Source organism: Dipodomys spectabilis, unplaced genomic scaffold (genome assembly GCF_019054845.1).
Source record: "Dipodomys spectabilis isolate Male_0828 unplaced genomic scaffold, ASM1905484v1 ptg000208l, whole genome shotgun sequence".
NCBI classification, from domain to species: domain Eukaryota; kingdom Metazoa; phylum Chordata; class Mammalia; order Rodentia; family Heteromyidae; genus Dipodomys; species Dipodomys spectabilis.
Window position 1 is genome coordinate 27,832 of NW_024870885.1, and position 14,910 is coordinate 42,741.

Sequence of the window (14,910 nt, forward strand, 5' to 3'; positions counted from 1 at the left end):
CGCCTCCCACACCGCCTCACACGCCGCCTCCCACACCACCTCACACGCCGCCTCACACGCCGCCTCACACGCCGCCTCCCACGCCACCTCACACGCCGCCTCCCACGCCGCCTCCCACACCACCTCACACGCCGCCTCCCACGCCGCCTCCCACACCGCCTCACACGCCGCCCTCCCACACCGCCTCCCACACCACCTCACACGCCGCCTCCCACACCACCTCACACGCCGCCTCCCACACCGCCTCCCACACCACCTCACACGCCGCCTCCCACGCCGCCTCCCACACCACCTCACACGCCGCCTCCCACGCCGCCTCCCACACCACCTCACACGCCGCCTCCCACACCACCTCACACGCCGCCTCCCACGCAACCTCCCACACCGCCTCCCACGCCGCCTCCCACACCGCCTCCCACACCACCTCACACACCGCCTCCCACGCCGCCTCCCACGCAACCTCCCACGCCGCCTCCCACGCCGCCTCCCACGCAACCTCCCACGCCGCCTCCCACACCACCTCACACGCCGCCTCCCACACCGCCTCCCACGCAACCTCCCACGCCGCCTCCCACACCGCCTCCCACGCAACCTCCCACGCCGCCTCCCACACCACCTCACACGCCGCCTCCCACGCCGCCTCCCACGCAACCTCCCACGCCGCCTCCCACACCGCCTCACACGCCGCCTCCCACACCGCCTCCCACACCGCCACCCACGCAACCTCCCACGCCGCCTCCCACGCAACCCTCCCACGCCGCCTCCCACACCACCTCACACGCCGCCTCCCACACCGCCTCCCACACCGCCTCCCACGCAACCTCCCACGCCGCCTCCCACGCCGCCTCCCACGCAACCTCCCACACCGCCTCCCACACCACCTCACACGCAACCTCCCACGCCGCCTCCCACACCACCTCCCACGCCGCCTCCCACGCCGCCTCCCACACCGCCTCCCACACCACCTCCCACGCCGCCTCCCACGCCGCCTCCCACACCACCTCACACGCCGCCTCCCACGCAACCTCCCACGCCGCCTCCCACACCACCTCCCACGCCGCCTCCCACACCGCCTCCCACGCAACCTCCCACGCCGCCTCCCACACCGCCTCCCACACCACCTCACACGCCGCCTCCCACGCAACCTCCCACACCACCTCACACACCACCTCACACGCCGCCTCCCACACCGCCTCACACGCAACCTCCCACGCCGCCTCCCACGCCGCCCCGGCCTCCCACACCGCCCCGGCCTCCCACACCGCCTCCCACGCCGCCCCGGCCTCCCACGCCGCCTCCCACGCGGCCCCCGGCCTCCCACACCGCCTCCCACGCCGCCCCGGCCTCCCACGCCGCCTCCCACGCGGCCCCGGCCTCACGCACCGCTCCGGCCTCACACACGGCCTCCCACGCCGCCTCCCACGCCGCCCCGCCCCCGCCCATCGCCCCGCCCCCGCACATCGCTCCGCCCGCCCCCTCGCCCCTCCCCCGCACATCGCCCCGCCCCGCCCCTCGCCCCTCACCTCACCCCGCCCCCGCACATCGCCCCCGCCCCTCACCCCCGCCCCTCGCTCCGCCCCTCACCCCGCCCCGCACATCGCCCCGCCCCCCGCCCCTCGCCCCTCACCTCACCCCGCCCCCGCACATCGCTCCGCCCTGCCCCCCGCCCCGCCCCGCACATCGCCCCGCCCCGCCCCCCGCCCCCGCACATCGCCCCGCCCCGCCCCTCGCCTCACCCCGCCCCCGCACATCGCCCCGCCCCTCACCCCGCCCCGCCCCTCACCCCGCCCCCCCCACATCGCCCCGCCCCCCACCCCGCCCGCCGGCGGGCTCCGCGGCCTCCGCACACCCGCCAGGGCTGTGGGCGATCTTGACGCCCCCACACGTTGGACCAACTTGAGCCATCGAGGGGCGGCGTCTCCCAGTGGGGTCAAGGTCAAGCTGGAGCCCAGCGCCCCCGGCAGTGACCACCCCGCCCCCTCCCGTCGCTTCAAGCCTGCGCTGTGTCCTCCGGGGGACCTCTGCCCGCATGCCCCTCCGCGGGCCGCAGCCGCGAGCTCCTGCACCTGCCTGGCCACACACCACCTCCCTCCCTCCCTCCCCCCTCCCTCCCTCCCCTCCCTCCCTCCCTCCTTCCTTCCCCTCCCTCTTCTCTGCCCCCCCTCCTCTCCCTCTCCTCCCCTCCCTCCCTCCTTCCCCTCCCTCCCTCCCTCCTTCCCCTCCCTCCCTCCCTCCCTCCTTCCCCTCCCTCCCTCCCTCCCTCCTTCCCCTCCTTCCCTCCCTCCTCCTTCCCCTCCCTCCCTCCCACCCCTCCCTCCTCTCTGCCCCCTCCTCTCCCCTCCCTCCCTCCTTCCCTCCCCTCCCCTCCGCTCCCTCCCCTCCCTCCCACCCCTCCTCTCCCCTCTGCTCCCCTCCCCTCCCTCCACTCCCCTCCCTCCCTCCCCTCCCTCCCTCTCCTCCCCACCCCTCCCTCCCTCTCCTCTCCTCCCCTCCCCTCCCTCCCTCCACTCCCCTCCCCCTCTGCCCCCCTCCCCTCCTTGCGCCAGGGCTGGGCTGTGGCTCGGCAGCACTGAGGCAGGGAACACAGATCAACCGATCCGGGGCCGCTGGGCAGGACCTGGTGGTAACAACCACCCCCCCCCCCCCCACTGTCAGGGGCCAGGTGTCGGGGCAGCTCCCGTCTCCAGCTGCACATGTCCATTCTCTCACTCTGACATGGCCTGTGCCTGAACAGTGTGCAGAGGAGAAGGCGGGCAGGGCTGGGTCTTCTGGGGCGGGGCGAGGGTCTCCTGGAGGAGGGAAGCGTGGGGGCAGGGAGCAGAGGGAGGGGAGTGGAGGGGAGGGGAGGGGGGCGGAGGGGAGGGGAGCACAGGGGAGCGGAGGGAAGGGGGGCGGAGGGGAGGGGAGCAGAGGGAGGGGAGCGGAGGGAGGGGAGGGGAGCAGAGGGGAGGGGGCGGAGGGGAGGGGAGCAGAGGGGAGGGGGGCGGAGGGGAGGGGGGTGGAGGGGAAGGGGGCGGAGGGGAGGGGAGCAGAGGGGAGGGGGGAGGAGGGGAGGGGAGCAGAGGGAGGGGAGCAGAGGGAGGGGAGCGGAGGGAGGGGAGGGGAGCAGAGGGGAGGGGGGCGGAGGGGAGGGGGGCGGAGGGGAGGGGGGTGGAGGGGAAGGGGGCGGAGGGGAGGGGAGCAGAGGGGAGGGGGGCGGAGGGGAGCAGAGGGGAGGGGAGTGGAGAGGAGGGGAGGGGAGTGGAGGGAGGGGAGCAGAGGGGAGGGGAGGGGAGGGGAGTGGAGAGGAGGGGAGTGGAGTGGAGGGAGGGGAGCAGAGGGAGGGGAGTGGAGAGAAGGGGAGGGGAGTGGAGGGAGGGGAGGGGAGGGAGGGGGCAGAGGGGAGCAGAGGGGAGTGGAGGGGAGGGGAGTGGAGGGGAGGGGAGTGGAGGGGAGGGGAGTGGAGGGAGGGGAGTGGAGGGAGGGGAGTGGAGGGGAGCAGAGGGAGGGGAGTGGAGGGAGGGAGGGGAGGGGAGGGGAGTGGAGGGAGGGAGGGGAGGGAGGGGAGGGAGGGGAGGGGAGGGGAGGGCGGGGAGGTGGTGTGTGGCGATGGCAGGTGGACTGGCAGGTGTAGGAACTCGGTGGCTGAGGCCAGCAGAGGGTGGGCAGTGGGGGGCAAAGGTCCCCAGGACAGCACAGAGCAGGCTTGAAGGGACAGGAGGGGGCAGGGGGGGGGCGGCTGGGTGTGGCGCAGGGAGTTTCCTGGGCTCCGCAGGCAGGGGTGTAAGCGGACCCTGAACCCTGCCTCCTGCAGCTGGCTGGGCCTGCTTCGGGCTGTGGGCTCCACTGGTTTAGGTCCACACAGGCTGAGCTTTTTGCAGGGCTCAGCCGATTGGACAGATGTCACTGGGTTTATCCTGTGCACTTGGTGTGGCCCTTGGTCTTTCTAAGACTGAATGTGGGATGCACTGAAAATCCTTCTCTGGCCCGCCAATGGCAAGGGCTGGACCCGCGACTCGGTGACGTGCCCGTGTGCCCAAGGTCAAGGGGCAGCTGTCCAGGGGAGCAGGGCCCCGGCAGGCCCAGTGCCTTGCGCGCAGCCTGCCCTCCCCGGAAGGTCCCCCTGTCCCCCGGCCCCACCCCAGCCCTCTGTCATCTCAGACTGCGGCTCTGCGTTCCAGTCTCCAGTCCCTGGAGCTTGGCAGCATGCCCAGGAGCGTCCTCGGTGGCCGGAGGGACCGAGCCTCCAACCGGGTGAGGGGACAGCCCAGAGAGACGCGAGAGCCCAGGGCCACGCAGAGCAGGGTGGACAGCTGTGCCTCCTGGCACGGAGGTCGGGAGCAGCCGGTCCTGAGAGCCCGTCACCTGGGCACGACCCCGGGTCACCACCCCCCCGAACCCCGGGTCACCCCCCACCCCCCCGAACCCCGGGTCACCCCCCCACCCCCCCGAACCCCGGGTCACCCCCCACCCCCCCAAACCCCGGGTCACCACCCGCCCCCCGAACCCCAGGTCACCCCCCGCACCCTGCCAAACCCTGGGTCACCACCCACCCCCTGAACCCCGGGTCACCACCCACCCCCACCGAACCCCGGGTCACCCCCACCCCCCCGAACCCCGGGTCACCCCCCACCCCCCCAAACCCCGGGTCACCCCCCACCCCCCCGAACCCCGGGTCACCACCCACCCCCCAAACCCCGGGTCACCCCCCCACCCTGCCAAACCCCGGGTCACCACCCCCCCGAACCTCGGGTCACCACCCCCCGAACCCCGGGTCACCACCCACCCCCCCGAACCCCGGGTCACCACACCCCGAACCCCGGGTCACCACCCACCCCCCCGAACCCCGGGTCACCCCCCACCCCCCCCGAACCCCGGGTCACCCCCCACCCCCCCGAACCCCGGGTCACCACCCCCCCAAACCCCGGGTCACCATCCATCTAACCCCAAGTCACCCCCTCCCCAACCCCAGGTCACCATCCACCCATCCCAAGTCACCACCCCACCCCCGCCGAACCCTGGCCTCCCCCCCCCCCCAAACCCCAAGTCACCATCCACCAAACCCCAGGGCACCTCCCACTGAACCCTTATTTACATGACTCAAGTCTACAGCAGAAATGTAGAACAGAGCTGGGAGTGACCAGAGCTCCAGACAGGACAACAGGGCCTCCTGCTGCCTGGCTTTCAGACCCGCTACAGCCAGCCTGACCTGGGCACACCAGCCTACTCCAAAGGGGCCTGTGACATACCCGGAAGGGTGTGTGCACAGGGAAGGGTGTGTGATGGACACAGGGAAGGGTGTGTGTGTGCACAGGGCAGGGTGTGTGTGTGCACAGGGCAGGGTGTGTGTGTGCACAGGGCAGGGTGTGTGTGTGCACAGGGCAGGGTGTGTGTGTGCACAGGGAAGGGTGTGTGTACACAGGGAAGGGTGTGTGGTGCACAGGGAAGGGTGTGTGTGCACAGGGAAGGGTGTGTGTGTACACAGGGAAGGGTGTGTGTGTGATGCACAGGGAAGGGTGTGTGTGCACAGGGAAGGGTGTGTGTGTACAGGGAAGGGTGTGTGTGATGGACACAGGGAAGGGTGTGTGTGTACACAGGGAAGGGCGTGTGTGATGGACACAGGGAAGGGTGTGTGTGCACAGGGAAGGGTGTGTGATGGACACAGGGAAGGGTGTGTGTGTGTGCACAGGGAAGGGTGTGTGTGATGGACACAGGGAAGGGTGTGTGTGCACAGGGAAGGGTGTGTGATGGACACAGGGAAGGGTGTGTGTGCACAGGGAAGGGTGTGGTGCACAGGGAAGGGTGTGTGTGCACAGGGAAGGGTGTGTGTGCACAGGGAAGGGTGTGTGTGTACACAGGGAAGGGTGTGTGTGCACAGGGAAGGGTGTGTGTGCACAGGGAAGGGTGTGTGTGATGGACAGGGAAGGGTGTGTGTGTGCACAGGGAAGGGTGTGTGGTGCACAGGGAAGGGTGTGTGTGTGCACAGGGAAGGGTGTGTGTGCACAGGGAAGGGTGTGTGGTGCACAGGGAAGGGTGTGTGTGTGCACAGGGAAAGGTGTGTGTGTACACAGGGAAGGGTGTGTGTGCACAGGGAAGGGTGTGTGTGTGCACAGGGAAGGGTGTGTGATGGACACAGGGAAGGGTGTGTGTGGTGCACAGGGAAGGGTGTGTGATGGACACAGGGAAGGGTGTGTGTGTACACAGGGAAGGGTGTGTGTGCACAGGGAAGGGTGTGTGTGCACAGGGAAGGGTGTGTGCACAGGGAAGGGTGTGTGTGTGCACAGGGAAGGGTGTGTGTGTACACAGGGAAGGGTGTGTGTGTGCACAGGGAAGGGTGTGTGTGCACAGGGAAGGGTGTGTGATGGACACAGGGAAGGGTGTGTGTGTACACAGGGAAGGGTGTGTGTGCACAGGGAAGGGTGTGTGTGCACAGGGAAGGGTTTGTGCACAGGGAAGGGTGTGTGTGTGCACAGGGAAGGGTGTGTGTGTGCACAGGGAAGGGTGTGTGTGATGGACACAGGGAAGGGTGTGTGTGTGCACAGGGAAGGGTGTGTGATGGACACAGGGAAGGGTGTGTGTGTGCACAGGGAAGGGTGTGTGTGTGCACAGGGAAGGGTGTGTGTGTACACAGGGAAGGGTGTGTGTGTGCACAGGGAAGGGTGTGTGTGATGGACACAGGGAAGGGGGTGTGTGCACAGGGAAGGGTGTGTGTGTGCACAGGGAAGGGTGTGTGTGTACACAGGGAAGGGTGTGTGTGTGCACAGGGAAGGGTGTGTGTGCACAGGGAAGGGTGTGTGATGGACACAGGGAAGGGTGTGTGTGTACACAGGGAAGGGTGTGTGTGCACAGGGAAGGGTGTGTGTGCACAGGGAAGGGTTTGTGCACAGGGAAGGGTGTGTGTGTGCACAGGGAAGGGTGTGTGTGTGCACAGGGAAGGGTGTGTGTGATGGACACAGGGAAGGGTGTGTGTGTGCACAGGGAAGGGTGTGTGATGGACACAGGGAAGGGTGTGTGTGTGCACAGGGAAGGGTGTGTGTGTGCACAGGGAAGGGTGTGTGTGTACACAGGGAAGGGTGTGTGTGTGCACAGGGAAGGGTGTGTGTGATGGACACAGGGAAGGGGGGTGTGTGCACAGGGAAGGGTGTGTGTGCACAGGGAAGGGTGTGTGTGTGCACAGGGAAGGGTGTGTGTGTGCACAGGGAAGGGTGTGTGTGCACAGGGAAGGGTGTGTGTGCACAGGGAAGGGTGTGTGTGATGGACACAGGGAAGGGGGTGTGTGCACAGGGAAGGGTGTGTGTGATGGACACAGGGAAGGGTGTGTGGTGCACAGGGAAGGGTGTGTGTGTGCACAGGGAAGGGTGTGTGTGTGTACAGGGAAGGGTGTGTGTGTGCACAGGGAAGGGTGTGTGTGGTGCACAAGGAAGGGTGTGTGTGCACAGGGAAGGGTGTGTGTGCACAGGGAAGGGTGTGTGGTGCACAGGGAAGGGTGTGTGTGTGCACAGGGAAGGGTGTGTGTGATGCACAGGGAAGGGTGTGTGTGTGCACAGGGAAGGGTGTGTGTGCACAGGGAAGGGTGTGTGTGCACAGGGAAGGGTGTGTGGTGCACAGGGAAGGGTGTGTGTGTGCACAGGGAAGGGTGTGTGTGATGCACAGGGAAGGGTGTGTGTGTGCACAGGGAAGGGTGTGTGTGCACAGGGAAGGGTGTGTGTGCACAGGGAAGGGTGTGTGGTGCACAGGGAAGGGTGTGTGTGTGCACAGGGAAGGGTGTGTGTGTGATCTGGTTTGGCACATGGAACCCGTTCACGTTGGCGCAATGGAAGTTGGTTAATCCTCATAGAAACGGGAACAGACACATGACACAGGGTCTGTATGACCTGCTTGTGCTTTCTGACAGAAGACAGGGGGCACCAGACCCCCTGGAGGCCCCGGCCCCTCCCCGGGGAGAGCCTCCCCTTCACCCCCGCGTGGCCAGAGGGTGGGCAGCGCCCTGTGATGGGGGTGGGCAGGGCCGGGCGGCCCCCAGTCCAGTGTCTGGGATTCCCTGTGTGTGCAGAGGGGCAGGGAGGTGGCCGGGACCAGGGTGCGTCCTTCTCCTTCCTGGGTGCGGCTGCTTCCAGGCCCCTCTTCCCTGGGCTGCCATGCTTGCGCTCGCCTGCACCAGGGCCCAGCACCGCCTCGGCTACTAGGCGCAGAGTCTCCTGTGCACAGCAGGAAGGGGGCAGGGCTCCATGGACATCTGCACCGGATCCACAGCAGGCTCTGAAGGGCTGCCCTGACCCCGCCTCCTGCTGGGGGCCTGCTCCCTGGGGCGGGGGGGGGGGGGGGGGGGGGGGGGGGCTCTTGCCGGGGACCTGCTCCCTCCCGGATCTGCTCCCTCCCAGGATCTGCTCCCTCCCAGGCCTGCTCCCTCCCAGGATCTGCTCCCTCCCAGGATCTGCTCCCTCCAGGGATCTGCTCCCTCCAGGGATCTGCTCCCTCCCAGGCCTGCTCCCTCTGGGGCCTCCTGCCGGGGCCTGCTCCCTCCTGGGCCTGCTCCCTCCCAGCCTCCTCCCTCCTGGGATCTGCTCCCTCCTGGGATCTGCTCCCTCCTGGGGCTCCTCCCTCCTGGGATCTGCTCCCTCCTGGGGCCTGGTCCCTCCCTGGACCTCCTCCCTCCCGGGGCCTCCTCCTCCCTCCCAGGCCTCCCCCTGGACTCCAGGGCTTTGAGTCCACCCCCCACCCCCATCCTGCACAGTCACTGTTCAGCTCTCAGCGAGGAGGCCCTGGCTCAGGCCCAAACTTGGTGGACACCCCGGGCCTGGTGGCTCTGGCCGCATGAGCCCAGGGGCAGTGGGGCATCCAGGCACCCTCAGCCAGGGCCAGGCCAGAAACCGCGGGGTCTGTCCCCCGCCCGCCCAGACCTGCCGAGGCCAGGCCACGCAGGGTGTCCTGGGGACAAAGGGCCGCTGAGGATGAGGACCGCAGGACCCCCCCCCCCCCCCCCCCCCCCCCCCCCCGCGGCGGCATCTGGGGTTTGCTCGGCTGTTGGACCCAGTGGCCGCTGCCAGGCTGCTCCGAAGCCAGTGGGGAGCGGGGCCCTGCAGGGCCCTGGGGTGGAGCATGCCAGACCCCCTGCACCATGGAGGTGTGGTCCCACAGTCCCACCCGTACCGCCAGCTGCGGCTCACCTGCTCAAGCGTGCGTAAACTCTCCTAGCCAGGGCTCCGGCCACCAGGACTAGCTGCGGCTCACCTGCTCAAGCGTGCGTAAACTCTCCTAGCCAGGGCTCCGGCCACCAGGACTAGCTGCGGCTCACCTGCTCAAGCGTGCGTAAACTCTCCTAGCCAGGGCTCCGGCCACCAGGACTAGCTGCGGCTCACCTGCTCAAGCGTGCGTAAACTCTCCTAGCCAGGGCTCCGGCCACCAGGACTAGCTGCGGCTCACCTGCTCAAGCGTGCGTAAACTCTCCTAGCCAGGGCTCCGGCCACCAGGACTAGCTGCGGCTCACCTGCTCAAGCGTGCGTAAACTCTCCTAGCCAGGGCTCCGGCCACCAGGACTAGCTGCGGCTCACCTGCTCAAGCGTGCGTAAACTCTCCTAGCCAGGGCTCCGGCCACCAGGACTAGCTGCGGCTCACCTGCTCAAGCGTGCGTAAACTCTCGTAGCCAGGGCTCCGGCCACCAGGACTAGCTGCGACTCACCTGCTCAAGCGTGTGTAAACTCTCCTAGCCAGGGCTCCGGCCACCAGGACTAGCTGCGGCTCACCTGCTCAAGCGTGCGTAAACTCTCCTAGCCAGGGCTCCGGCCACCAGGACTAGCTGCGGCTCACCTGCTCAAGCGTGTGTAAACTCTCCTAGCCAGGGCTCCGGCCACCAGGACTGAGAAGAGGAGAGCGACCATCACCCCCACCAGCGTCCACGGCCGCAGCTCCCCGCCTGTGCGCTTTGTCTTTGTGCCTGGAGGGGAGCCGGGGCCGGCAGGCACCGCTGGCTCAGCTGCCCATCACTGGCTGGCATGGCTCAGTTCCCCCCACAGTGACCACTGGAGGGCAGAGGGCACCCATGGCCTCCCTCCCCAGCCCCTCCCCAGCCTCCCTCCCCAGCCCCTCCCAAGCCTCCCTCCCTGGCTTCCCTCCCCGGCCTCTCCCCAGCCTCCCTCCCTGGCTTCCCTCCCCGGCCTCCCTCCCCAGCCTCCCTCCCCAGCCCCTCCCCGGCCTCCCTCCCCAGCCTCCCTCCCTGGCTTCCCTCCCCGGCCTCTCCCCAGCCTCCCTCCCCGGCTTCCCTCCCCGGCCTCCCTCCCCGGCCTCCCTCCCCGGCCTCCCTCCCCGGCCTCCCTCCCCAGCCTCTCCCCAGCCTCCCTCCCCGGCCTCCCTCCCCGGCCTCCCTCCCCGGCCTCCCTCCCCGGCCTCTCCCCAGCCTCCCTCCCTGGCTTCCCTCCCCGGCCTCCCTCCCCGGCCTCCCTCCCCAGCCTCCTTCCCCAGCCTCTCCCCAGCCTCCCTCCCCGGCTTCCCTCCCCAGCCCCTCCCTGGCCTCCATCTCACCTGAAACATGTAGGATGATCACTCTGCTGTTTCTCTGGTGTCCATACAAATGCCACAGGTACAGCCCGGCGTGGCTGTCCTGGGCGGCCCTGACCACCAGCTGGGCCTGGCCCCCCTGGACCTGGAGCTGCCACTCGCCCCGGGAGAAGTGCCCAGGGGCGTCCTCACTGAAGACGGTCCTGTTCACCCCGTGGGCGCTCAGCTGGATGGTGATGTGGGTGATTGGGTTGGAGAGGTTGCAGGTCATCACCGCGCGCTGACCCCTGGCCACGGAGACCACGCCCTCGGTGCACACGGGGTCATCCCGGCCTGGGGGGGGGGGTCCCGTGGGTCAGGGCCTCCTGGGGACGCCATGGGCTCCACATCACACAGACGGCGGGAGGCGGGGCCGTGCTGGTATCCCCTGCTCACCGCAGAGCCCGGTCTGCCTGGCCCGGCCCAGCCGGCTCTGGGCTGCGGGATGCTGCAGCTGCTGGACGGGCCCAGCCCGTGCAGAGCAAAGGCTCCCAACAGAGCCCGACCCCCAGCCCGCAGACACGCATCTCCGCGGCCCACCCACGTGCTGGGGTCCTCACGGCGCTCTCCGCGGCTCTCTCTGCTGTCCCCAGGGCCCGCGGCCGCCGACAGCCACTCCTCCCCGCCAGGGCCCAGGCCGGTCTGCCCCCGGCCCCCACAGCGCCCAGGGAGGGACCCCAGACTTACTTCCACTCTGAGTGTTCAGTGAGGCGGCCAGCAGCAGGAGCGCCCCGAGCACCCGGGGCCAGTGGCCAGGGACCGCCGGGCAGTTGGTCATCGTGACGGGGCTCGGGCCACCAGGCCCTCGATGTCTGCTAGGGGATGCTGCCTGCAGGGATGCCTCCTGTCGGTCGAGGGTCAGGCAGCCTTGGCCGACCTCTTCACGGCCCATCACGGCCCAGGGCCTGGGCTCGGGCTCCCCACTCTCCACCCCGTCCCCCAGCATGGCACCGGCTGGTGGTGTGGGGCTGCCAGGCACTGGCTCACACCGTCGAGCCAGCTACGCAGGAGGCTGAGGGCACGAGGTCATGGTTGGAAGCCAGCTCAAGGTTGGAAGCCAGCTCAAGGTCACGGTTGGAAGCCAGCTCAAGCGACAAGGTCCAGGAGATTCCACCTCCCGCTGACCAGCACAAGGCTGGCCTGGAGGGCGGCTCCGGCCCAGACCGGTACTGACATCACAGCCAGCGCGGGGCACCGTGGTGCCCCAGCTCCCCTGCTGTGTGCAGGAAGGCTGCTTGGCCAGGCCTCGTCTCCAACAGCACAGAACAGTGATGGAGACCAGGAGGAAGCCAGAGAGCCCATCTCACAGCAGCAAGAGAGCTGCGGCTTCGGGGCCGGGCCGTGGGCTTGTCCTGAAGCTCCACACTGACGTAGGCAAAGCTGCGCCCAGCTGCGTCCTGGGGAGCAGCATCATGTGACAGAGCATTGTCCCCGTGTCCTGTGGTCACGTGTCCCTGTGTCCTGTGATCACGTGTCCCTGTGGTCTGTGCTCATGTGTCCCCGTGGTCTGTGGTCACGTGTCCGTGTCTGTGGTCTGTGGTCACGTGTCCCCGTGGTCTGTGCTCACGTGTCCCCGTGTCCTGTGCTCATGTGTCCCCGTGGTCTGTGCTCATGTGTCCCTGTGGTCTGTGCTCATGTGTCCCCGTGGTCTGTGCTCACGTGTCCCCGTGGTCTGTGCTCACTTGTCCCTGTGGTCTGTGCTCATGTGTCCCTGTGGTCTGTGGTCACGTGTCCCCGTGGTCTGTGGTCACGTGTCCCCGTGGTCTGTGGTCATGTGTCCCTGTGGTCTGTGGTCACGTGTCCCCGTGGTCTGTGGTCACGTGTCCCCGTGGTCTGTGGTCACGTGTCCCTGTGGTTTGTGGTCTGTGGTCTGTGGTCACGTGTCCCTGTGGTCTGTGCTCATGTGTCCCCGTGGTCTGTGGTCACGTGTCCCCGTGGTCTGTGGTCACGTGTCCCCGTGGTCTGTGGTCACGTGTCCCCGTGGTCTGTGGTCACGTGTCCCCGTGGTCTGTGGTCACGTGTCCCCGTGGTCTGTGGTCACGTGTCCATGTCTGTGGTCTGTGGTCACGTGTCCCTGTGGTCTGTGGTCACGTGTCTCTGTGGTCATGTGTCCCCGTGGTCTGTGGTCACGTGTCCCCGTGGTCTGTGGTCACGTGTCCCCGTGGTCTGTGGTCACGTGTCCCTGTGGTCATGTGTCCCCGTGGTCTGTGGTCACGTGTCCGTGTCTGTGCACAGCCGTGGGCACGTGCCCCTGTTCCCCGGGACACTGACACGCCACCTCCAGCCCCCGGGCAGCCGGTGGCTGTGGGAGCTGCTGTCCTCCTCACGCCTGCCGCACGCACGTCCCAGACGCAGGCCGCCATTCTCATGGCACTGTCTGTCTGTCTTGTCCTTTCTGGTTTGAGGAAGCTGTGTTTTAAGGAAGCAAATGCTCGGCCCTCCCACCGGCCTATTTGTTCTGTGGTGAATCCTCACTCTCCTCTTCTGCGGGGCGGGGAGGGTGAAAATACTGCAATCGATTCTAAGATTTTGGCTTAATTTGTTAATATTTGTTTTAAAATGTGTCCAAGACGTCCTGGGCTCTGGAGAACCCAATCTTTGTGACGACCATTTGTAGGTAGCTCGTGGCAGGGCCCAGCTCCACCTTCTTCCTGAAGGAGGACGCACACATGCTTTCCAGGGCCTCCGCCTTCACCCGGGCCCGGCCCGGCCCCGGCCCTGCCTCGGCCATCCCCTCCCCGCATCCAGCCGGAGTGAGCGGCTTTGCCCTCTGAGCTCACACCTGTCGGGGAGGCTCTTCTCTGGGCTCCTCTTTCCTTGCATCTGCTTTCCAGCCAGAACATCAGCTCATTCTGCTCTACTTTGAGAAGCAGGAATTTCTGATGGGCTGCTCAACCCTGCCAGGACCCACCCGGGTCACGTGACCGAGGCAATGTTGCCCGAGCCGTGGCTTCCCGCTTGGCCCACTGACTATCTCCAGCATCAGCAGAAATAATTCACCCGTTGCTGGGAGCTTGCGTAAATGGCCAGCTCTGGTGAGGTGCGGCAGCGCTCCTGAGGCTGAGATTTTCTAGCTAAGATCTTATCTGCCAGCTCGCCCTCTGTCCTGATTTCGTGACACTGCCCCTACCATGGCAGTTCTTCTAGGGCACAAAATGTCCCCAGCAACCTTGGTGCCCATGGCTTCCATGCCGGGGATCTCCAGGGACCAGGCCCCGCCACACCTAAGGCCACCTGTGTCCTGTGCAGTGGAGGGCCCTGCCTGCCATCCTCCCCGCCCAGGAGGCCCACCCTTGCTGGAAACACCCCTAGTGCCCAGCACAACTGGGGGGAGCCGGCCCCGCCCTTCCTGTCCCCAGAGCTCGGGGCGTCGGCCCGGCACGGGCAGCCTCGACCCCCTTCCTGTCCCCAGTGCTGTGGTGCAGGTGGGTGTGTAGGATTCAGGGTGGACCAGAGCGAGGGCTAGTGCCCGTGTGAGGGGACGCAGCCGTCTGCCCACAGGGCCATGTGTGTATGAACCCAGGCCTGTGTGCAGGAACTTGTGTGACACAGGCTCAGATCAGCTCTGTGCCCCCACCCTGGGGTCTGCGGCCAGGAAGGGTGGGACCGACCCCTCATCCTGCTCATCCTGCTACCTGGGCCCCTGGAGAGCGAGGCCCAGGCCTCAGGGGGCACTGGAGCTCCGAAGGCAGCCGCTCACCCGTCTCCCGTGTGCCCTGCTTTCTAGCGCCTGTGGTGGCCCTGACCCTGCTCATGCTCTGGGCCTGGCAGTGCGGCGGGAGGAGCCGGAGGCCGAGCCCAGAATCCCCTCCCCAGGCCCCTCGCCCTGGGCGCACCCCCCCCACACCCCTCCACTCACCTCCCCTCCTCCAGCCGGCTCTCCAGCGTCTCTGTTGCCACCAGCTCCCAAGCCTGCCCAGCCAAGAGGAAGACGAAGGCGGGAGGCAGGCCCCGGGCAGGTCCGGCCCATCTGGGAAGCTGGTGGAATTCCAGGAACTGCCTGTGTCCACAGAAAAGTGCCATGACTTTCCCTAGTGGTTTGCTCGTTATGCATTTCAATTAGAAGTTGTGCATTAGCTGTTTACTCACAGGAAACAGGAGTTTCATAGGGAGCCAGTCCATAGCTGGGTGGGTCCTTGCTCGCGGACTCGAGGATTGCTCCTCGGGAAGGCCAGTAGATTCACTCCCTACTGGGGTCAGGGCAAGCAGGACACGGTCATGCAGGAGAAACGGTCAGAAGGACTCCTGCTGGGGACAGGCAGGGGACACGGTCAGCAGGACCCACTGTGTGCTGGGGACAGGCAGGGGACACAGTCAGCAGGACCCACTGTGCACTGGGGACAGGAGGGGACACGGTCAGAAGGACTCCTGCTGGGGACAGGCAGGGGACATGGTCAG

At 67.5% G+C, this 14,910-nt stretch overlaps 1 protein-coding gene across 2 annotated transcripts in view; it reads right to left on the bottom strand.

The window, feature by feature from the left end:
* Positions 1-14,433, bottom strand: part of Sectm1 (secreted and transmembrane 1) — a 39,726-nt gene extending 25,293 nt beyond the window's left edge. For both annotated transcript variants that reach the window (XM_042696592.1, XM_042696591.1), the window contains exons 1-4: positions 14,372-14,433; positions 11,200-11,341; positions 10,498-10,806; positions 9,787-9,913 (exon numbers count right to left, since the gene is read on the bottom strand). In XM_042696592.1, the coding sequence (XP_042552526.1) occupies positions 9,787-9,913; positions 10,498-10,806; positions 11,200-11,290 (527 nt within the window). In that variant the 5' untranslated portion in view covers positions 11,291-11,341; positions 14,372-14,433. The remainder of the gene's footprint in view (positions 1-9,786; positions 9,914-10,497; positions 10,807-11,199; positions 11,342-14,371) is intronic.
* Positions 14,434-14,910: the final 477 nt, after the last annotated feature.